This window comes from Emydura macquarii, unplaced genomic scaffold (genome assembly GCF_026122565.2).
Source record: "Emydura macquarii macquarii isolate MOO-44397 ecotype Brisbane River unplaced genomic scaffold, CSIRO-AGI_Emac_v2 contig_2422, whole genome shotgun sequence".
Taxonomy (NCBI): Eukaryota; Metazoa; Chordata; order Testudines; family Chelidae; genus Emydura; species Emydura macquarii.
The window spans coordinates 5,891,043-5,915,901 of record NW_027132559.1 but is presented as its reverse complement, the minus strand read 5'-3'; the positions used below and the strand labels follow the sequence as shown (position 1 = coordinate 5,915,901).

Below are 24,859 nucleotides of genomic sequence, written 5' to 3'. Positions count from 1 at the left end.
CTCGAGAGGTGGTAATTATGTCGATGGAAGAATTCTTCCATCTATCTAGCAGTATCTATGCTGGGACTTAGATCAGCTTAACTACATCTCTGAGGGTGTGAATTTTTCACAGTCCTGAGCAATGTAGCTAAGTTGACCTAAGTTTTAGGTATAGACCAGGCCTCATTCTTCTGAGTGCAGTAATGTATTAAAAATGTAGACTTTTTTGCCAAACCAGCAGCTAGGGAAGAGATGTTCAAAAATGGCCTCTAATTTTGCATTTCAATCAATTAGGTTGTGAATGTTAGCTAGTTAGCTGTCTGCACACTGATTTGTAGGTGTGAATATCATTTGCTCCTGCAAATTTTGTAGTTAGCTGTCTAAATTGTGTCATTTGCAGGTGCAGTTGATTGTATCCACAGTATTAGAAGGTGGAGAAAGGCTCCTTTAAAAATTTGACCCAATATATCTTGAGTTGGGTTGGCTTGAAAGCACTTGATGATGCTTTTGCATTTCTAGGAGTGTAATGTTGATGGATATTTTCCTCTCATTGATATAGCATGATAGAAATGATTAATTCTCAGAAAGAAAGCTCTTCTAGATTATTTTTAGAGCACTTTCAAATGAAAAAAATTAATTCTATTTCTTTTGTTTCACCTGTCTTTTTTTCTGTCGTAATTGTACAGGTTGCTGTTCCAAATCTTAACGAAGCTGTGCAAGATGCAGACTTGTTGGTCTTTGTCATTCCTCACCAGTTTATTCATAAGATCTGCGATGAGATCACAGGACGGGTACCAAAAAAAGCTGTTGGGATAACTCTCATCAAGGTATAACAAATGCTATGTTTTTAACATTATCGGTACATAATGGAATATTTTGAAACCATTCAACTTAAAGTTTGAGATGAAAAATCTTTTCCTGTCCCAGCCTAACTTTTTTTTTATTTTTTCTTGATTGTTCAGTGAATATATTCTTTGTATGAACAATTAGAATTTGAGTCCTAGTCACTAGTGAATTTTTACCCAGTAGTTTTTATTTTATTCTGTCATTATCAGTAAGAGGGAGATGAGACTACTCACAAGACTAACTTTAAAAAAATGTTTTTCACCCCCAGGCTTTTCAGCCTTTTACTTGCTGATTCTGGAAACATCATTAGATGGAAAGCTGAGCACAAATGTAATAGTCTGGTTGTTAATTCACACCCCACACACTGATCTGATCCTTTTAAGAACTGATGAGAGAATCTCATGTGACTGAGCAGACGGTGCTCTTGTTTACATCAAAGATTTTGCTGCAACAAGAGAAACTGTTCAGCGCTATCCCAAAAAATAAACCAGGGAAGTTGTTGGGAACAGCATTTTAAAGGGCTTTTGTAGAGCCGGAGGCAAGGGAGTTTCTGTTTTAAATGACGTTTTTTGTTTCTGTGTATTTAGCTGTGGAAAGTCTGGTTATTCCCACAAGCCTTTTGGAAGACATTATTTTATTGTTCTTGCCCTTCATTTGGTTGAGGGTGGGGTCCCTTTTTTTTCCTCAGCACAAGTTCCCTTGTCTTTTCTCATTCCTAGCACATGGTCACCCTCCAGATCTTTAATTTTTATTTTTTAAATAAATTTGTGTCTCTTTAGTTTAGCTAAAACTAATTAATCTTATTTTTGTCGGCACTGCCCTATTGAAGGGATTTAGTCTTGAAAGCTGTAATTCTATTAAAAGGTAACACAGGTGTTGTACTTTACAGATACATTTTTGATAAGTTCATAGAATTGACGGATGAGAGAAACAGGGCACATGATTCCAGCATAGTGTTGAAAGCAATAAATATATAGTGACAAAACTTTTCATGACAGCCACCTGGCTATCCTAGGTGCCTTTTAGGCTGAAAACAAAATCCCAGATTCATCACTCTGAAGTCACCAAGTAGCCCATCCCAACTGAATCAAGGACATGTTCCTTCACTCTCGTTTCTTAAACTCTTGAGAGAAATGTAATTGTTTCTTCCCTAACTTTCTGGCCTATACGTTTAACATGATGTCATTTATATCAATGTGAAAACAGAATAACTCTAAAATAAAGTCAGTCTGGTTACTGTGGCTTTACACAGATCAGATTTGGATCAGAAATTGGATCTATATTCCTTTAAAAATGCAGTTTAAATTCTTGGTGATTAGTCACTATATTTATGTAAAGAATAAATATTTAGTGCACTGGTAAATTATGCAAAGTAAAAAGTGTGTGTTTATGCAAGGGAAAACATTTTCAATTTTTTCCATAAATATTACTATTTATTCTTAGTCTGAATATTTAATGTAATGTGTGATGACATCTTACACAAGCCAGAACTGGTTACCAGACAACTTTCCATTGTTAAGCTGCTTCTGTGGTCCAGTAAATGCTCTCTTGAAAGAAATGGTGCAGATTTTTTAAAATTCTGTTGCAAGTGTGCAAACTACATATTGCCACTTTCTGTCAGTGAGACAAAACTCTGTACAAAAGGACAGCAATCTGATCTCACCAACAAAAGAGAATGGTGAGACTAGAATAATCTCACCATTCATAAGTAATGGAGGAGCTAATGCATTTTATTTCTAAACACATGCACGCACATACATACACACCCTTCCCCTCCCCTCCCCCAACCATCCCTGCTAGACACACTATTTAGTTGAAGTCAGATTTTTATTAGACTTTCTCTCCTTATATCTCTATACAAGTGCATTTATAGCAGCCACTGGTAACAAATGCTGTAGTTAGTGTAGTTCTGTTCTGAAAGAAGACTATGTTAAATGGCATTGGTGGAGTCCGTTGTTTGTCGCTCTGATTTCTATATGCAGTATACTCTCTTTACAAATAAAGGGTGTATGTTTAACTGCCAGACCTGCAAACTCAGTATATGAAAATAAAACTGGGTCTTTGATGAATGATAAAGGTCCTGTTGGGCAGATGAGGCCCTGAATGATGCATCTGTAATCATGGTGCCTTAAATTGATTATGACAGGGTAAATGACAGAAAATAGTTGTATTTGAAGAATAAGAGGGAATGGAATCTAACTTGCTTTTTCTCAGCATTGCAGTACAAGAAGAGGATAGGAGTGAAAAACAATGTGAAATATTTTCTGGCCAGCCTTTGGGCTGATCTAATTTACATCTAGCTGCCTCTAGGGACCATTGCAGCATCTAGGGATAGTGCTCTGGCCTACAACACATGGGCAATGTCCCTACACCATGGAAGTTTTCAGGCCAGATACACCTGGGTTCCAGCTGCTTTTAAGATCAACTTCAGTCCTACTGTAAGCCAGTGCAACTACTTCTGACTGCAGCAGAAGTTGTACCTGTTGTCTACAGCAGGCCTGAATTTGGTACCCAGTCATGTGTGATCTCTCTCAATGCAGGCTATTCATCCAAGTGCACAAATTCATATTTAGGAATTTGTTCCAAATGCTTTTTACTGATCTAAGAGACTGAATGGCAGCTGTCGATTGATTGTCTTGTTCAGGGATCTAATAAATAGACCGTAAAGGTGTCTTTGGGGCTGTTAAAAATGACACATACATGAGCATGCTTTCAGATTCTCATCACCATACAGTAAAGTCCACAAAGCTGTTAAGTCAAAACTCTATATTAAGCGGCATGGGAGTGAAAAAAGTAATGCAAGAGGGTAGTAACTGAGTTGTTTTAATTGGCTGGTTTAATACAATTGTCTCTTAGTTGTGCAATGTTTTTAAAAATAAACCAATTTTTGAGCTGTAGGAGTACAAAATTCTGTCAGCCAGGAATGTCTTCTGTAGCTTATATAAAGTTAAATGGATTTCAGCAATGCCTTTTTATACTTGGTATAGTTCAAAGTGATCATCCTCTGTGTTGCTAGATATGAGAAACCATTAAAAAAATAAGGCTTTAGGTAGAAAATGTTTATATAACCTCCTAAATATTTATACTTTTGGGAAGGAGGAGGAAAGTTTTTGAGCCTTGTGGTTGTTTAGAGGGAGAAAAAAGCACAGTTAATTCACCACATTTTGGTTCCATGGGAGAAATAGCTTTGGACAAAGGAAATAGTGCAGTTCCCCGAAAAGGACACAAGGAGTCAGGAATTCTGGATTCTATTTTCCACTCCGGCACTGATCTACGCCAGGTGCTTCAGTCTCTCTCTGCCCCAGCTTCTTTATCTGTGGAGAACTGGGATGATGATACTTTGGTAAAGTGCTTTGAGATTGATAGATGAAAAGTTCCACATAAGAGCAAAAGTATTATTAATCAGCTTCTTCCATCTCTACAAACTGGCTTTTCCTTTTGTAGTAGTGTTCAAGATGACTAAACTCTATTTGACTAATAAGCTGTAGCTGGCATTAAACACAAAGCAATTTCTCTGATATTTCAGTTTTCCCAAAAAATATAAAAATACATAAATACATAAAAAATATTAAAATCCAATCCTGTGATGTTCAGTGCCTTCTCAGCTTCTGCTGAGGTCAATGGGCCAGATGCTCAGCTGGTGGAAATCAATGTCACTCCATTGACTTCAGGAGGGTGACATTCATTTACATCATCTGAGGATCTGATCCTGGGGGAGTTGAACTCTCAGCACCTGGCAGGATTGGGCCCTTTATTTAGCACTGTTGTCATCATCTTGACGTTAGTAGTTAATTCCTAATTTTTAAGTGCAATTTTTGTATCAAAGGAAGGCTTCATAAAAGGTCACAGTAGTGGCAAGGGAGTATAGCCAGATGTCTGTGTGGCTTAATTATCTCAGTGGTAGAATGTCCACCATCTTCTGTCACTAACTGGATAAACTTTATTGTAGCTCCCCTCCCCCTTGAAAGATAATTGTGACATAGTCTATTCTGTTATGTCTAATACCTTTTTAGTAACTCACTTTAATGTTGACTGCAGGGAATAGATGAAGGCCCAGAGGGACTCAAACTGATTTCTGATATTATTCGAGAGAAAATGGGAATAGACATCAGTGTGTTGATGGGAGCAAACATTGCCAATGAGGTAGCAGCAGAGAAGTTCTGTGAAACCACAATAGGTAACATTCTGTGTAATTAAAGTGTTTAAAATATAAATGCCTATCCGCAAAACTCCACATTGAATAATTTGACCATTACTGTTGCCAGCTTTAATCAATCATTAGCAGAAGCTGCTATGTTTTTCATATTTCATTACTGAACTTCCTATAATGTTTGCACTTCCAAGTGCACTGGGGGAAGAGGGTGCAATTAGGAAATCTCGTTAGGATTATGACTCCCGATCAGACCCATATTTCTTTTACAATGAAATAATTACCAATCCACAAAGTAACAATTCTACTGTTTAGTACTGATAAAATGGCCCTGTCACTGCTGTGCAAAACATTTTGCTACACAGGTTGCTACATAGTCTAATATCAAGCAATTAGATGTTTTTATTACAGATGATGGAGTCTGTGTATCCTTTGTAGGTTTTCATAGTAACTAATTCTCCCAAACTGGGTGGTAGGCCATGATCCTCCAGTTGGAACGACTAGCACAGATCTCTGCACCCATCTAAGGCTAGAGAGTATATCTATTCATAGATTTCAAAAAGTCTCACTTGTGCATACAAATATTTGCAGCTGTGTGCAATCTGAGGAAGTTAATGTTGTTAGAACATTAACTTTTTTTTTTTTTTACTTTTGTGAAGTTAGCTTTGTGATCTTAGTGTCACAATAACATCTCTTGCATTTAATTATTTTAAACAGTTGATTTAATTTACAGTGGTGTCCTAAAAAAGAAACATGTCAACAAACATTAGCTGGCTGTGTTAAAACAAATCATGGATACCTTATTACCAGTAGGTATGGACATGTGCTTAAAGTACTTCATAGAATTGCTGCTGCTGAGAAGATAACTTGGACAGATACTTTTAAACCAATTTTTAATTATTTCAATAATAAGACCACAAGGGAAATGGCTTTAAACAAAAAGGAAGTGATGGTGAAGTAATGTGATTGTTCTTCTGTTTATCCTGAGCTCTTAGTTATTAACATGGGGACATTTACCAATAGTCTATTTTGATTGGAGGGAGGGGAAAAAACAACCTAACCCCTGCTTTGAAGTATTCTGCCTTGCACTAAAAAGCCAGGATGGATGAATAAATAATTGCTTGCTTTTTTTTCCTCAACAGGCAGTAAAATCCTGGAGAATGGCCTTCTCTTCAAAGAACTCCTGCAGACTCCAAACTTCCGAATAACTGTAGTAGACGATGCAGATACTGTTGAGCTTTGTGGTGCTCTTAAGGTACAATTTGCCATGCTGAATTTTTAAATGAATGGTGAAAGGAGGTGGAGGAAGGGAGAGAGTATTTATGTCTAAAAGGTTCTGTCTGTCTGACTCTCTCTAAAATATAAAAAATATGTTCTCTAAAAATAATTGAACATACAACTGTAGAAGCACTACAGGTAAAACTGGAGAGAAGTGTGGAGTTAGTGCCTCAAGCTCTGCGCCAAGATTTCCTGAGTTGTTCCTACCCCTGCCGCTTATTTGCCCTGTGGCTTCATGCAAGTTACGCTGCATCTACACCTATGAAACATTTTTAAAAATCCATTCCAGCTTCTGGGCAATGTCTGTGTGTACAGCAGCCCCTCTCCAAGGGGAGAGGAATGCAAAGCTGAAATGTAACCCTTTTTGTACTGGAAACCACATAGTTCCTCAGCTCTCTCTCTCATTTGTTTATAGAAGCCACTTCCACTGGCATGCTTATGTCAACTGTATAGATGGGACACAACTCTAAGACAGGTTTGTTTGTTTTTTAAAGACTTATCCCAGAGCAGGAGTTTTAGCAAAGTTTATGTCCCGTCTGTACAACTGGCACAAGTGTGCCAGCTGGAATGGCTTTCAAAAACAGAGACAGGGAGCATTTGTTTAGGCACTGCCTGGTTAGGAGTTCACTCCAGCTTTAGTTCCTCTCCCTTTAAGTAGGTACTGCAGTGAAGAGGTATCAGGGCATCTGGAGAGAAGAGAGAGAATGGCACGCCCTGGACCCAGGTACCAAAGACTGGGTAAAACCCCAGACTGCAAATTTTGTTTTTATGCCTGTTTTTGCTTATGGCACCTAATTCTGGCTTTTTCTGATAAATCCTTGCTCTTGCTGAGAAATCCTGTGAATTGCTGTTTTTACCCCATCAGTTTAGAGGTAGTTTCAGAAGCATGGATGGGGCCTTAGTCTCCCTTGTCCAGTTTCACCACTGGCATATACTGGTAGGTTGCCACTGACTTCGCTAAAACTGTATCTGCATAACACCAGTGGTGAATTTGGTCCTCTGAGCCATAGTTTCTCCATCTGCAAATGAGAATAATAATAAATACTGCCCATCTTCCAGAAATGTAAAAAGTACTAAAGGGGGACACCGTGAACGTGAAATCAACGCAGTTTAAAAATGAGTTTTTAAAGTAGCTTCTGGGACTGGACTTGACATTCTGCATCATTCTGCCATTTTCTTACTCTTGAAAATCGTTTTTCTCTCACCTGTTGCTGTGTGAAAGACCCTTGGAAACAATAAGGAAAACAAGTAAACTGACTAAGCACAAAGTGCTGCCAAATGCACACAGAGTAAACCTAAAAATGGAGAATGTCTTTAATTCCTTCCAGCTGTAGTAATTTGAGATGGTGGTTGCAGCTGTAGTAGGTATAAATATTTTTCAGATAGAAGTGGGATTTTTTTTTTTTCCATTACCAGTTCGTCCTTCTCAAATAGTTAATGCTGGTATAGCACTTTGAAGAAGTAAAGCACTATATTGTTGTGTACAGTGCGTATACTGTGTGTATTCTCAAAACTTTTATTGAATAAGGTTTGTGCAGAATGGCTAAACAGTAAAACAGATATTTTTCTGTTCTTTCAAAGAACTACACAGCTGTTTTTTCTTTTGTTTTTGTAACTGAATTGTACCGATAGGAAGTGAAGTGTAGCTTAAAATGATTCCTATTGATTTCTTTTGTCTTCTCGGGTTAATTTACAGGAAATTTTTATGTAGAAGTCATTAGTGGCTTGGGCCCCTGGCCAGTAATACAATAGTTAATGTTCTCTGTTTGTGACGGGAAGCAATTTCACTGAACTCACTAGTGTACTAGTAAAGTTACATTTATGATACTTCAGAAAATAACTGAAAATAAAAATAAAACTCCCAAATATAATAAAACAATATGTAGTGCTAGTCAGTATAAACATTGTGTAATGATTCATAAACATTACATGCAGTACTCTGTTTTACTTGATGGGCTCTTCAGTTCCTGGTTCTGTTAGTCAGGCTGAGGTAGTTGTGGGGGAAATCATAGAATCTTAAACCATGTTCAGGTAATTTGTAGGAGATGAACCTGGCTTTCAAATAGCTTTTGCTATGACTCTGGCATATTTAAGTCCTGCTTGGAATAATGTAATGGGCAGAAAGCCTATGATGGACTGGTAGGCTAGGTTCTGATCTCCGTTATGTTAGTGTAAACTGGTACTCCACTGGTTTTACTGCGGTGACTCTGGATTTATACTGTTACTGAGATCAGCATCTGGCCTAGTGCATATACTGCTTTAAAATGTCCTAGTGGCAACATGCAGAGTCACCAGGAGAACACCCTTGCGCACCTTTCTTTTGGTCAAAAATTTTTTACAGATTTAGATTCTCTCTCCTTCCCCCCCCACCCCCTTTTTTTTCCCCTTTTCCTTGTTGAAATTTATTTTGACATTTTCTGACCAGCTGTAATTCCTGTGTACTTCTGGAAGGAGGAATTATTTGTGGACAGGAAAGCTCTTGGAGGCAGAGTTAGAGGTGGACTTAAGCCAGTGAAAGTGGGGTTTTGACTTCAGCTCAGAGAGTGAGCTCTAGGTGAAGGGGATCTTGAGATCGGTGTGTCTCATAACTTCTGTAGGACTTGAATGTCTGCTGACTCGCTGCTGGAAGGTCCAAGTCAATATAGCCATAAACATCTGTCTGTAAGTGTTAGAAGAATTTAAGGCAGTTCCTCTTCTGAATCTAAATAGCTACTGAGATTAAATTTGCATACTCTAATTATTACTATTATTATTCATGTTTGCAAATACTGGTGTGAATGAGTTTTAGATGATGTTATTTACCAACTAAAGTAACTGGTTAAGAGTCTGAAAGGCTTGCCCTAGATTAATAGGGTCTGTTGCTGACCCTATTGAGAGAACAAAAAGGAATTGATAAAATACTCTATGCCCTGAGGAGACAACCCATTGAGTGTTGACCACATCATATCACTATTTAAACAAACAAAAACAACTTTCAGAATCACCTGTGAAGATCTTTTCAGAAAATCAAAGGTTAATTGAAATTTTTCTTGGAAGAATAAATAAAAATCAGAGTGGGTTGTTTGAAACTAAAAAGAATTCACATTGGGGTAAAAACATAGCCCTATCTGGTCTAAATTCCCATGTGGTGTAAACCAAGTTTTTTGTTCATAATCCAAACATTGCTACTTTGTGCTAGTGCATTGAGAACCTGAATGTGAAATTGACTAGCCAGTTTACTTTTTGTTTCTGGTTTATTTTTCTTACCTGTGCTAAGCAAAATAGAAAAAAATCAGATCATGAAATGTAAACTAGGCTACTTTAAAATTGAGAGTTTTTACAATTTTGTTACTGATAATTTAGTTAACAAACTTTTTTATTGTTTTTGAAGATATGATTAACTTGATCATGTCTGTTCTTTAAATAAACATACTTTAGCCTACAGGTGTGTTCTAGCTTTTAAAATCTGTTCAGGAATTTTCCTGTCTTTTCAATATGATTGAGAATTACAAATGGTAAATTGTTGAAAATTGAAGCAGTGTAATTCATTGATTGGAGAATTTCTCTTTGAGAAGTGAGGAGGAAAACTGTAAGCCTGAGGACAATATTCTATACTCTGTAAATAAAGAGATTATGACCTCAATTTTTGCAGCAGTGCCTATTTTAATTGTCTGCAATACCACTGCAAACTGCAGTCTTGAATACAGAAGGAGGCACATATTCCATCCCAATACTTGCTTTTGGAGGAGGAAATAGTAAAATGCAATTACAGTAGTTATTTTAGAGTATGAGATGTGCTTACGGCAGCCATAGTATATGATTCTGGTTTCTGCATCATAGTTTAAACACAGATTTGTGAAAACAAGATCTCTGTAATATTCCAGGTTTATTTCTTGCATAATGTACTGGTATACAATAGAAACTTAGGATACAGCTATTCCTCTGGACTACTTTAATTCCTTTCTCCATCACCCCCTGCAACTCCTCCAAGCAGGGACGATTTTCATATGAATGATAGCCTAAAGATAGAAAGGAACACAGAAAATAAGAGTTTTGAACACAGCATTCTTCTGACTAATAATTTTAGATTTGAAATTGTTCTGAAGCATATTTAAATGCAAACTGTAATACTGGCCATTACAGCTGGGTGCTCATGAAAGAACATCTGCTGTATTGCTGTTCAGACACATGTTCTGAATATCTATTTCACTTGCTATATTTATTTTCCATGACAGTGGGCTGATGGAGCCATATTGAAATATAGTGAGAGCACTGAAACTGAAGTCTTACAATAACTGTGTCTGAAATGTGAGCTGCAGTTCTCCCACTAGATCTGGTGGTATCAGAGAGAGCGAGAGAGTTAGAAATGGCTATCAACAATAGCTTGCTGATTATGTGAACAAGGTATCCATCCACTGGTTTGTTCTGCAACAATAATGGTTCTTCTTTTTAAATGCACTGAGATTTCTTCAAGTTCATTTTGTGACTTTTTGAGGGGTGATGAGGTGTAGGTTAAAATTGGCTACAGTTCCCACTGAATCAAGGCTTGAATTTAAAATCTTAGAACATAGGACTGGAAGGGACCTCCCAGGTCACTGAATCCAGGAAACTGTCATATAATCCTTCTCATAAATTTATCAAGCTCCAAAGTCCATGAAAGTCCCCACAGAGAGCTGAGTAACTAAGGCCTTGTCTAAACACACAAGTTGTATTGCTTTACCTATAACTTCCACTAGTGTGGATGCAGTTATACAGGTATAGCTTGTTCCTGTACGGGAAGGGAAAAAAGCTGTATTGGTATAAGGCAACTTTATAGCAGTATAACTGTATCCACAGTAGGGGTTGTATTAGTATAATTTCATTTGGGGAGGGAGTGTTTATTTTAACTGACATAATTACACTGGAACGAAATTTGTGTGTGTAGAGTAAGCCTAAGGAAAGTGTAATGGGGAGAGATCTGTTATTTACCATGACTTATTTTGTAACCCAGAATTATTATTTACTGTGACAGTCCTAAAATAACTTTGGGACTTTCGCAGGAGTAACTGTTGTATTGGATAATGACCCAGGCTGCTGTCAGAGAACTTGATTGAGGGCATTATTTTGTCATGAGATTGGGGGGGGACGGACCCATTATTCAACTCTGGACTTGGCAGGAGTATACTTAAAATTTATATTGAACTTATCTGTCAGTTTTGGTGACGTTTTCTTTGAATCACTGACCCTCAACTCAACCTCTGTCATCTGTTGTCTCACTGCTACATGAAGCAAGGATTTTCTCAAAAATAGTTTGTATGAGCAGAAAGGAAAACAGGCTCTAACACTTATGTGGGTATCATTGTTACCTGACCAATTGGGATCTGATATTAATGTGTTCAGGAATTGACACGATACTCATTCGATAGTGACAGAGAGGCTTTAATTACTACACTTATAAAATGAGCCCCCAAAACAAAAGTTCAGTATATGTTAGCTGCAAAAGCAATTTTCCTCACTAATGCAGGCAAGAGGTGGTGATTTAAATTCTTGACTCTTTCTTCAAGAGCTTGGATCCATAGTCTCAGAAGAAAGCCGGGTGAGCTGACAGTTCTGTGTCTGGAATGATTTCTCAGTCTTAAAGCGCACTTGCCAGTGGTATTCCATCCCTCTTTATAATCTTAAATTTAGTGTTTTCAAAGCATTTTTGGTAATTTACATGAGAGAACAATGGAAATCCAACAAAAACAACAGGAAAGACCTACATGATTTTGCTCAGTTCAAAAGGTGTTAACCGCCTGGATTTTATTTAGTCAACAATCCAGCACTTGTTTGTCACAAAATTCCACCCTTTCCTAACAAAAGGGGATTAGGGTTTGCTGAGATGAAAACTGAATAATACCTAAGGTGGTACATTTTGATCCTATCTTCTGATGGGTGTCCTTGAAAAATATGGAGCTACTGAGGTATAGATGAGTTAATTACAGAAGATAATTTCATTAGGGAGACTGGTCAGTCAAGAGGGGCCATTAATCATAGGAAAGGCAGTTACCCTGATGAAATACCAGACATGCTTAAAGAAGAAAACAGCACATGTATGATGCAATAAGAAGCAATCATGTCTTTTCAAAAAGGGATTCCAGCCACCACCGTACTTTTGCAATATGCTTCTTATTAGTAATATTGGTAGCTTAATTTTATAAGCAGGCCCAGCCTAGCTTGAATTTCATAATCTACAATATCCTTAGATTCCAGCTCAGGTTTGCAATACAGATAAAGGCATGAAATCTGGCATGGATCGCTCTCTGCTTTTCCTTTTACAATTAACTTAATTGTGGAGGGGCCAGTGTGGGGTTAAAAAAGGCCTCTAAAACCATATGCATCAGCATGATGAGGGACTACATAAACTTACTGTCAAAATCAACATTGGATTGAAAGTTTTATGTAATTCTTCACTAGCACTGACCCTCACATTACAAAATGCTCATATGGTCAGCGAAGTCTGGAGCTGTAGTATAAGCAATATGCGTAACTGTTTGATGTTAATCAAACTTGCATTTCTGAAGGATTCTGTATGTGATAATACTGAGTTGCTTGTGACTTTCCTACCTGCTCTACAATAGTCCCAAAACTCTGGGTAGGATCAAAACTCAACAGTCTTCTTAGGCTTCAACTGTAACAGACATCTAAGCAATAAGATAATAAAAAGTCTAGTCCTAGCTCAGGGCTACTCTGATACTACTTAGGTCCTCTCCATCTCGGACAAATAGAATATCAAGATACCTCTCTCAGGGCAAATCCACTCAGAAGCACTTCCTCCTTTTTTTTTCTTTTTTTTCCTGGGTCCTCCTTGCAAATGTGATATAGTTGACAGGTAGTGGTGCTCAAAGCTGAGTTGTTGGCTCCTGTGTGGTCTGATATCCCAGCATGCACCAAGGTGTTATAACAGCTACCACACAACCTCACTAAAGCATAGAGCTGGAAAACGTAGGGAGTTGTGGGTTGGTTCTTCTTTCTTACTATATTCTGCAGTTTTTAAAAGCTTTCCCCCCCTTCTTTTCTCCCCATGCTCCAGTGGAGTGTTAGTGGAAGCTGCTCTTGTACGTTACAGCATAGTACATGCTGAGGTGCCACCATGGAGTGAGACCCAGAGTCATTTGCAGGTGACTATTTTTAGTGGGGTTTTTTGTTTTTTTAAAAGCTTTTACGTAGGGTTATTTAATGTATCAGATGCTTGGGGCATTGGGTTGCTCTTATTTTCAAGTTGTCATTAAGGCAACATTTTTAAACCATGAAGACAACAAGTGCACCTGCAGAATAGAGCTGCATTCACTTTGCCTGCAAAACTCCACAGCACAAACAGGTATTTGCATAGGTGAATTGGGTATTTGAGATTGCAAACAAATAGGCACATTTCTATTGTGCACGTATGAGTTCCTGAAAATGCAGTGGACGTGCGTGTAACTGAAAATATAGGCTTTAGTGATTATAGAGGTCAGGATATCTTTGCTGCTGCATATTAATGTCATGTATATTAAATATTCTAGGCAGCAGATGGTACTGGAGCTTGCATCTGTCAAATAATGTAGTGGAACCTTGTCAATAGGGAAAATAGAGTTCTTGATGGCAGCAAAAGGTAAAAGAGCATCTTAACTGTAAGAGTAGTGACCCCTAGAAGATATGTTACTAATTCAGGTGAGACAATGTGGCCTAGTAGACAGAGCATTGGACTGGGACTTCAGAGACCTGGGTTCTGTTCCGGGCTCTGCCACTGGCCTGCTGGGTGAGCTTGTAAAAGTCATTTCTCCTTTGTGTACCTCACTTTCCCCATTTGTAAGATGATGATGATATACTGACCACTTGTAAAGTGCTTTGAGATCAACTGATGTAAAGCACCATTTACGTGGTGATGGTATTATTTTTATTATATTACTAATTTGTCTTCAAAATAACACACTATTGATTGCACAGATCTTCATTAAAGTGATCTTCTAATGGTCTCCAACCTTTTAAGCTAGAACAGAGATTCTCCGATTTGTGGAGCACCCGGCTGCTCCTGTTAAGGGCTTCTCCTTCATATATGCAGCAGCTAAATTATATTTAAAAAAAACTTGAAAGTGCATAGTACTTCCCAGTGTCGCTTGCTAGAGTTGCCACATGAGTGTTCTCCAATAGGAAGGGAGATGACTACAAGACACTCTGTGGACCATGTTTCAGTACACACAGAAAAATTTAGGGGCCCTGAACTAGCAGTTGGCCCCAATAGCACTTTTTCCAGAACAAATAGAATATCACAAAAAAACAAATATTTCTATTCGTGTGTTTAAAAAAACACCTGTTTTTATACTTCCTAACTTAAAAAAAAAAATCCTGAACAAGCTTTCTTTGGAAACATCCTAAGTTTCATTCTTCTTCACTGAGGACTATAAAAGAAACCACCCTTGATATTTCTGCCAAAAATGGTCCCACCCTGGACCCTTCTTGTTCCTCAGCCATCTGCAATCAAGACAGACTGTTTTTCCTTTTGCCTGCATGCTGACTGGGTGCCAGGAGCAGGATAAATGAAACCCCAGGAGAGAGAGTTTCTCTGCTCTCCCAACTCCTGTACCCAGCATCACAGTAATCCCTGGAAGCGAGGAGGAGCAGTTTCAGGGAAAGTCCTGCTTAGCCCTACAGGCTTGGTGTGCATCATTCTTAGCCACTTGATGGCGTTGAGGCATGTACAGTGCAGTTGGCGCAAAAGGTCTCTGAGGGGAGGCAGAATGTTCAGTTCTGAGAGACTCTTAAGTCTATACTGAGCAGATAATACTGAAGCTTGTAACTTTGCCAAATTTGAGCAAATTTTCATAGAGACAGCACAAGGCACAGCACTGGCACCAAGGCAAACTCTCCACCAATTTGCAGGTCCCTGCTCCAAAGCATTAGTTTCTCAACAAAATTGCTTGTGATTTTTTTTTTTTTTAAATATGTGCAAAACAATGTATTAACCTCCTCCCTCGCCCCCCCCCCCCCAACTTATTCTGAGAAATGGCTGAAGCATTTATCTGATGCTTCCCCAAAAATTGAGCTTCAGGCAGACACGTAACATGGAAAATTTCAGCCAAATGGTTAAAGTTTTAAGTTTATAAGCAACTGGAAACAGTTGGTGTTGGGCATCCTTAACTATAGGCATTGCTATCTGTGCTACCTGTAAGCTATATATTGAGAGAGACCTGTCATATTTTCTTTCATTAAGGAGTGGTCAGAGAGAAGTGCAAGTACATAGTGCAGCATGTGAATTCGTAACAGTCGCTCACAGGTTAGCTGTATAAGGCTATGGTATCATAAGTGTACCCATGTTATGAGACTGTGTGTGTCAATCACTTGTTCATTACTTGCAGGCTACATGAAAGAATGTTCAATGGGGACATTGTACAAAGGGTCTAATAAGCTGGTGGTTTCAGGATTAAAACATGCACACTGTTTTACCTGTTCAGGCTGGTCAAGGCCTGCTTAAAGCACTTCTACTAGCTCTCCTGTTCCCTCTGACAGACAAATAATGAAAGACAAAAGCAAACAATTTAAACACTCTGGGCCAAATTGTGGATTCCATGGGCTGAGCAGCTTTGAAGTAGAGAGAGCGTAAACAAGGCCAAAATAGCAGAAATTAGAGGCAAACTGTCACCATTCATTGACATAGAGTCTAAAAACCAGTGAGTGTCCATCAGACAAGTGGTTGGAGCCTGAAGGGAAGTTTCATTCAGGGAAAATGTCATGGAGAAACATCATAAAGTAATACTGATTCCTTCTACATTAAGCTCCGCTATGGTGTCTCCAAGGAAAACAGCAGAGTCAGAAGTGATCAGTACAGCATTCATCACATAGTCCTGCAGAAATGTCTAGTTTGGCCAGAGCAGCAGCCTGTGTTAGTATTAAGGAGCAGGGATGTAAAGGATGACAGAAAGAGAGATGGGTTGTGGCAATGCAACGTGGCCACAGCTTCCCCTTCTGGGGAAGTGAAAGGGGTCTGCACTGCTCAAAAAGCAGTTCCTTGGTTTTTTTACTTCCCTGATAATATTCTTAACTTCAACGTTGTATTCATGTTAGCTTTTGTATCTAATTCATCCACCTCTCTCACAAGCGAGCAGATGTTTGCATAGTGATTCTTAACAGCACACTTGCACTCTCTTCTGTGTGATTTCAGAGGTTCTCTGAGCAGTATCTGATTTGTTTCCCACTGTTTTCTCCTCTCACTAGAACATCGTGGCAGTGGGAGCTGGGTTTTGTGATGGTCTTCGCTGTGGTGATAATACCAAAGCAGCTGTTATTCGACTTGGCCTAATGGAGATGATCGCATTTGCAAAAATCTTTTGCAAGGGACAGGTGTCCACTGCCACTTTCCTGGAGAGTTGTGGAGTCGCTGATCTGATCACAACGTGTTACGGTGGCCGCAATCGGAGGGTGGCTGAAGCATTTGTTAAAACTGGGAAGGTATTGTACCAAGCAAGGCCTGTCTTCCTCCCTGTGTGTAGCATTGCAGAAATCTACATCCTTGGAGCACTGGGTTCATTGCTGACTTGTTACAATAATACCGTAGTTATGCTAGTCACAATGTAATCAGTTAACATACAGTCTTGTCTCTCCTCCTTTTGTCCTTTAGTGTGTCACCATAGAGACAATGTTGCAAAGCTAAAATAAATGAGGCAGTTCCAAAGAGAAGGAAAACTGGAGGTAGGAAGAAGGGAAAGAAGGAATTTACCCACAACCATGTAGAGGAATAGCCATTATGAAAACGGCAGGTTGCTTTTGGAGGAAATGTTAGGATCTGGCCATGACACTAGCCAACTTCTGCCATCAAGTCTTCATGCATTTTAACACTCATGTTGAGTGACTATTCATTTAAGATGTATTGGTTCTACCGCCTTCAGTTGGGCAAACTTTGGGTGCTGCCTCCCCATGCTGAAGCAGTGGGGTCATCCAGCAGAGACTAAGAGATCCTTACCAGGGCAAAGTGGTGTCTTAGATTGGTAGAAATCTTGTCATGATTAATTTTTTCTTTTAATAATGTTAAGTCCATTGAAGAACTGGAGCAAGAAATGCTAAATGGTCAGAAATTGCAGGGACCACAGACTTCGGCAGAAGTATATCGTATCCTGACGCAGAAAGGAATGGTGGATAAGTAAGTAAGAGGATATGGGGCATGTATGTTTTGTTTTGTTTTCCCCTCTGTTTTTATTTAACTCTCTGCTGTTTAATCATACTGAGACTGTTTCCTGAACATAAAAGCAAAAAGGTAAAATGCTGACAAAATGACTGAAACCTCAACAAATATGCATGCATTTTAAAACAGCTAACATGACTTTAAAATACATACTAGAGCTAATGGTGGGAGCCTATATTTAAGTACTGAATGCTATGTAATTTAATCCTCCATTTACTAGAGATATCTTGGTGAATCTCTTCTACCCTAGGCAGGAATAAGAAAATGTAGGGGAAAAGAAATGCCATAGGTTTTAACATGGAGTTTCCTAATCATATGGTTTGGCACCCATGGAAATGGATAGGAATTCTACTTTCTTACTGCACAGATCTCAGGGATGTCCCTTGTCTCAGCTCTGCTGCCTTTTCCTACTGGTTGTTACCTACCTCTGAACAGTATGACTCTTGCAGGAGCCTTCTTTCTATTGGCTTCCCCTACTGTGGGCTTTCCCTAGACTCTCCTTTTTATATGTACTCCAAGTTTGGGTTATTCACCATGGAGCAGAAAGCAGCACAACTTAATAGATCCACAGGCAGGTTTTTTTGTTTGTTTTTTGGGGGTGCTGGGGAAATAGTGGGGGAAGAATCCAGAGAAACCTAGCTGGTTGCCCTCTGCTCTCCAACTTGGTAGAGCTGGAGTTCACATGAATGGGCTTCCATGGAGTTAGGTGTTGGTGGACGAGTATGCCACAGAGGCGGAATATGGAAGAGTGTATGGGGCCATGAGTGCAAATGTTTGAGGGGATATGGCCTAGAAGGCATATTGGAACTTTCAATTTGTCTTTCTCCAGTTGTGATTTTGTTTGAATCTTTTCCCAAAATAATCTTGAGTTTCTTGTTAGGAATTATTTAGTTTTTGATAAATTTTGTAGCCATTTTTGATGACTTGCCTAGGATAATTGGCCTGGTGACTAATTGTTCTGTTAATTGTTGCTGCTTAAAATTCAGAAGTGAAGATTTGTGGCTATGAATAGAATAAAAATAAAGACAAATTTGGTATCTCTCTGAAATTTGGGTGGGATACTTCTGAGCTCAGAGCTTGATCCGGGTGCTGAGTGCCCATACCTCCCACCAGCTTCACTGGGAGATGATGGTGTTCAGCATCTTGCAGGGTCAGGCCATGAGAGGAAAGCTTTCTGTTTAACAATGCTTGGTTCAGGTTATGATCTCTGGAATGTTCTATAGGTATATCCAGTTTACCCTATTCACTCAACCATGTTATGTTTCAGCATTGGATGTTTAGCCATTGCTCTGTACAGCTTCATAGTGCTTATTCCAAATCACTTAAATAAAACAGCATACAAAAATTGTAAGACATGTATAAAGGATGGCAACTCAGTGCTTATACAACTTGACAAATCAAAAAGGAAAATATCACACCTACTATATGTTTGTGGATGTTTGTTAGATGACTGAGGAACTGAAAACTTCAGAGGCAAAATTCCACCATTTAATCTACAGTATATTTACAATTACCCTGATAGCCTGCCTGCAAAACTGGTTGTTGTACTTCTGGAGCACTCTGTTGTACTTTAAGGACTCTGTTTCAGGTTCTCTTCAGTATATGATGCATTAGTTTTCACTGGGAAGTTATTGGAATGCAATAAGAGTGAACTCTCTGATGCAGAAGGGAAATACTTTATCTGCATAAGATTATAACTCTTACAGTGAAGCTAATGAACAAGGAATTGATACATCAGGCTCAAAATCGTCTTGTTAGTTTCAGGAAAGGGAGCCTTGTTACTAAGGTCCTTTAACTGACCAGCTGTATGTAGTGGCTGCTTTCATCACAGAAGGGTCAGAAGCATGGACATTAGCTTTGATATTGTGGTTCTCTTTTTTTTTTTTCTCTGTGACCCTTAGTTTGCTGTAAAATAGAACCATCAAACTTAGTACTTCCTGAATCAAAACAAAGCAGGTTGTCCTGATGTAATTTATTCAAGAGATCTGCCTGTGCATGATTCTAAATGCCAAATTTAGTCTGTATTTAGTAAAACTTGGAATGTATTTTCTTCATCTCTTCCTTTTTTAAATGAGGCAAAATCACAAAAATGAACAGTTTCATCTGTTGATTGGCAGTCCCTTTTAAAAATTATTTTTGGCAGTTTTTAAAGTGCAATTTTTTTTCATGCACCATCTGCTTTCCTATGTTTTAGCACTTGCTCTAGAAATAAGGCACATAGGTCCTATCTCTGCAACGTACACACAATAATAATTAAGCTGGCTTGGGGGAAGAAAGCTCTTTAGAACATTGCTTTCAATATTTATTGTTTGTAATGCTAATGCTGTTTGACATCTTCAAATAACTTTTAAAAAAAAATCAGCTTTTCCATTGTGCAAGTACAGAACTGAACACAGCAGTTTTTTCAATCAAGAAGACATTAAGTAGACTATTGTTTACCTCTATGCTTTTGTCCTCATCCTAAAGTGTAGTTTTAAAAACCCATACACATTTTTACTGGATGATACTATATATCTTGGACACTTGTCTGTTAGTGAAGTTATTTCCAGCATGTTACTACATTCACACTATTGCATTTGTTGGATGCTGAATGATTGATCCTTTTTTAAGAGCATTGGTTTTTATATCTAATCTTCAAACATTTATTAAAAACTGTGTAGTATTAAAATTATACTTTGGTACTTTTAAAAAATTATGATTTTAAAACATAGGGTTGAAAGTCTAGTCAGGGTAAAATTGAGGCCCCCATTCCACAAACTTCCATGCAATGACATGACTCTTTATGCCATATGGAGGCACATAGAAATTAATGGTACTCAACAAAGATGCACTTTGCATGATCAGTATGTATAGTTACAGTGTAACTTGGTTACAGAACTCTTCCTCTGAATGGTAGTTGCAGAACTGATCTTTTTAATGTTCCCAGATGCACATTTCACATGTAGTAGATGTGCTGTTCCCTCATGTAGTATTGCCTTCAGCATTAGCTTAAGCTTTGTCTTTTTTTCAGTAAAGTGCTTCTGAATTATGCTTACAGAAATATGCTTTATGATGGAGAGCAATAAGTTAGTATTAAGATGTTTGAAATAATGGTCCCATCTTAAATCAAACAACTTCTCTGAACATCCCAATATATAGCAATATCTGTGCCCATATGAAATATATTTTTGCTTCATACAGGTAAAATATGTCTTGTGCTTCTCTCTAGTATTATGATGTCAATTTTAGACCTAAAATTTAAGATTTTATATTAAAAAACAAAAATTCTCTAAGAGCAATGGAAATTTTTAAATTATTCCTACAAAATTTTTTGCACTGATTTTTAGATGTTCCTTTGTGGTGTTTGCAGCATAATCGCTTGCAGCCTTGTGTTTGAGTCAGAAAGTGATATGGACTAGGCCTGTTTTCTTGTGCGTGCTGAATAAAATGCAGAAAATACATTTAGATTTTTTAAGTTTGTTTTAATAGTCTTTAATGTTGTCAGTAACACACCCATGGAAGTTTTATTTGTGAAAACATGGCCAATTTAAATAGAAGCTTTACTTATTTTTTTTATCTTAAAGATCCCAAAACCATATTTGACTTTATGCTCTTGCATTTGAAAACCTGAGTGTGATTTTTAACCTGATGGGAGCTCTTAAAAATTGTGCTATCTTAATTTTTTTACACTGGATCATTATTCAGAAGGGATGATGATCTTTTCTATTTGCAGATGAGCATGTGATAAGATGACTGAGGAAAAGATAGCAGCAAGCATTTTTTTTTAATTTGTGAAATAAGTGAATAGCCAAATTATGCATAACAAATGCTGCAGTATCACTTATGGCTTGACAGTGGTTAGGCTTTTGATGGCCTGACTTATTTCATAAATGTATGTAGGTATTGTATATATTCTACACTCATCACCATAGCACAAGTGCTTTGTAAATTCTAAAAGAAACACACACATTCTCAGGCACTTTCTTCTCTATCTAACAAGATATTATAGACTAATCTTATGCTGGTTTTTCCTTTTTTCCTTTTTCTTTGCTAGGTTTCCACTATTCACTGCTGTATATCAAATCTGCTATGAAGGGAGACCTGTCCAAGAGATGATATCTTGCCTTCAGAGTCATCCAGAGCATATCTAACATGAATTGTGCAATTGTACTGATGTAGCTTCTGCGTTTCAAATTCATATTTGCGTTCAAGTGGATGTAACAATAAGCTTCATAAGAAGCTGCACACTAGCCAGCCATTACAACATGAATGTATATGAATTTCTATAGTTTTTTCAACACAGTTTAACATAGTAGTGTGGTGTTGGATTGGATTGGCGCTGTCATTTTAATGGCTAAAATACAGATATTTTAAAGATATACAATGCAAAATTTGCACTATACATATATACTATATATAAAAGTATGCATCTGTGTGTGTTTCTACAGTACAAGACATATACAACATTTCGTAATCTTTCATTCTCAAATTCCCGTCTCATTGGAGGCTCAATCCAGTGCACACGAGTGACAATGGAAAGAATCCCATTGGCTTCAGTTGGAATTTGGATTGTGCCCTGATAGCTCCAATAGTGTAAGCTCTGTCTGCTAGACCTTGTTTTTATTCTATAATATACATCAAGATTTTTTTTACAAGTTTGCATGTTTTTTAGTGATATTAGTTAATTTAAGCAATATTAATGAAAAGTTAGTTGTAGCATTTATTCAAGGAGGGAGGAGTGGAATGGCATTTTAACTAACTGCGTTTAACAATATATGATTTTTAGACAGTCTCAAAATATCCAACTACAGTAGTTCAAATCTATTTTTAAAGGGTATTTAATCTTTTAAGTGTAACATTTTAAAAGGGTATGTTACCTACCCCTCCATTTTTATCCCTTTCTACTTGCATTTTTATATTTCTGCGTTTGTCTCTCTCTTGCTGTTCTCGGGTATTACGCTGTTCTAGAATTCTATTAGGAAGGACAATTCTGTTACCAGCACGGACTCTAGCATTGGGGCCTGTGGTTCATCCATGTTTGTGATTCCATTTATTTTATAATTTTATATTAGGCCCATTCTTGTGGTAGCCACTGCCCAAAACTGTCATGCTTTTCCAGCTCAACATGCAGCTGCATATACCACACATTGGGGGAAGCCCCAGTAGTTCAAGTTTGTGTTGTCTGTTGTTCAATGAATTGTACTCCTTTATGCTAACTGTATTCATCTCAGTGCCTACCAGTGACTGATGTGTCAACTGGTATCTGTGGTCTCGATACAACTTCCACTGAAGTAAATGAAAAGATTCCCATTCTTTAATTTGAAAGACTTCGGTGGGGCTTGGATCAAACCCTTTCTGACCCATCTGCCTGAAAGCTTCTCAAAGGCCATGCCGCCTCTCTGCTCCTCTGGTATCTTAAGGAAGGAGAGAATGAGAGAGGTTATGGGGGAGAGCATAATTTGAGTGCTTTTGTTGCACAACTGTTGGGGTACTGCTGTTAGAATATTCCTTTTAGGTACAATTGGGGGGATGGGAAATGAGACATGGATCTTTCTGGCCCATGAGGATAATTTATTTAAAAGAAAGAATTAATTCTAGCCTTAATGGGCAGGCTTAGGGCTAGACACATGAAGGGACAACCCATTGTTGAGACCTGGGGAATAAGGTTTGTATAGAGACTGATAGAGGTTGGCAGTGCACTAATGAGAGAAGTATCTGACTATTCGGATTACACACACCTACTCCCTGAGCAAGATAGGGATTGATCACTACACTTGCAGTTACAAGCTGCGTTATTTACAGACCAAGACCTTTGAGTGTGAAGTCTTTATAAAGCTTTAAGATATCAAAATGTAGGCCTAGGAGTATCAGTCACCCTTGCTTTAAAGTGCATTATATAGCCTTGGATATTTTTAACTCTGGAATGAGAGAGATCATTAAGGCCGCTTCATGTAAACAGAAAAATATTTCAGAACAGGGATGGCTTTTCGCATACGCCAAACAAACTATGATGTTTTACATTGTTTTTAGACGATCATGTGAACATCTCCAAATATTCAGGGCTAATAAAAGGTCATTTTATTGGGGATGTTTTGCCTTATTTTTCTGAACATAGTGCTGAATAATGGAAATGGTCAGGAGTTAAAGTTTCAAATGTACGTGACAATGGAATTTTGAGAATTAAAATCACTGATAGAACTGATCTGTGAGAAATTATTTGTGCTCAGACATTTAAAGGACATTTTAATTGAAACATTGATATATTAACGTACATATGAAGCATACACTCCTAATTCCAGCATAACTCAGAGTGGTTTGCTTATGCTAAATTATACTTTAAAAATACTAAGCTGTATGCATTTGTCTATATTTTATTTTGGTTTGGTTTTTTTACATATAATGTAGAATAAAATCAATTTGTGAGATACAAAATGCTTATATAAGCTAAATGTGGTGAATTCCATATACTGTAGGTTGGGTTTATTATTCGTTTGTTCTTGTGCTCTTTCTTCCACATAAGGAGATGAGTGTTTTTAGATCTTGGTTTTTATGTAAACCCAGTCAGTGACACAGCCAAAGGAAGGTTTGAGAAAATGATTCAACAAACAAATCTACAATTCCACTCACTTTTTTTCCCCAATAAAATGAAAAACTTCTGTAATGAAGGAATTTAACTTGTTTTCATTTCTGTAGGTATTTATTATTGTTTTTTGTTGCTTGAGAACTTTTGGCTTGGTATTATTTTTTATTAATATTGAGTACTAATTATGATATTGTGATATATATACACACCAGCACTAAAGGATTAGGACCCAGTCCTATGAACACTCTTTTGCTTGCTACTGGAAGTAGTCCCTTTGACGACACTCTGCTGAGTAGTAAGTTAGTTTGTTTTCAGGACCAGATCCTAAATTTATATCTCTTGATTAATTTATAAACAAAAATCACTAAGGGAACTACATTCCATTTTCTGATCCTACCTGACTGACTAGCCCATACACATCTATTGTATTATTTAAGGATTGAAAACGGATACTCCTTTGACAGCTTAGTACAATAAATATTTTGACTTGGAATCATTTGTTTTTAGTGTTTTGTTTTATCAAGCTATTTTTCTATTGCAGTTACTTTATGCTCTTGATGTATTTCAGCTGTTGACACTAAAGATATAATCAGGGTAAGTTTCTGAGACAGTTATGCTAGGGGTTATATTAGTTCACTAATTGTCATCTAAGCATCAGTATTTTCATTTAGAAATTGTTTTGCTAGCCTAGTCTTGAGTTAGGCCAGTCAAATAAAACAAGTTATGCCATGTTCTCTGGCATAAACTGCAATATCATCTTTAGTTAATATAAGTATAATGTCATCCACTAGAAGTCACTGCTGCACAAACTAATAGTTCCACAAGGTCTGCCGCAGATTGTAAGTTTTCTCTTTATTGCCTTGAAGGTCTTCAGTGCCTCGTGTGAATA

The 24,859-nt window shown here is 37.7% G+C and overlaps 1 protein-coding gene across 1 annotated transcript in view; it reads left to right on the top strand.

Annotated features, from left to right (window-relative positions):
• GPD1L (glycerol-3-phosphate dehydrogenase 1 like) overlaps positions 1-21,764 on the top strand; it is a 30,728-nt gene extending 8,964 nt beyond the window's left edge. Inside the window, exons 3-8 of the mRNA XM_067561841.1 lie at positions 666-806; positions 4,864-5,002; positions 6,118-6,230; positions 16,445-16,678; positions 17,260-17,366; positions 21,442-21,764. Of these exons, the coding sequence (XP_067417942.1) occupies positions 666-806; positions 4,864-5,002; positions 6,118-6,230; positions 16,445-16,678; positions 17,260-17,366; positions 21,442-21,538 (831 nt within the window). The 3' untranslated portion in view covers positions 21,539-21,764. The remainder of the gene's footprint in view (positions 1-665; positions 807-4,863; positions 5,003-6,117; positions 6,231-16,444; positions 16,679-17,259; positions 17,367-21,441) is intronic.
• The last annotated feature ends 3,095 nt before the right edge of the window (positions 21,765-24,859 follow it).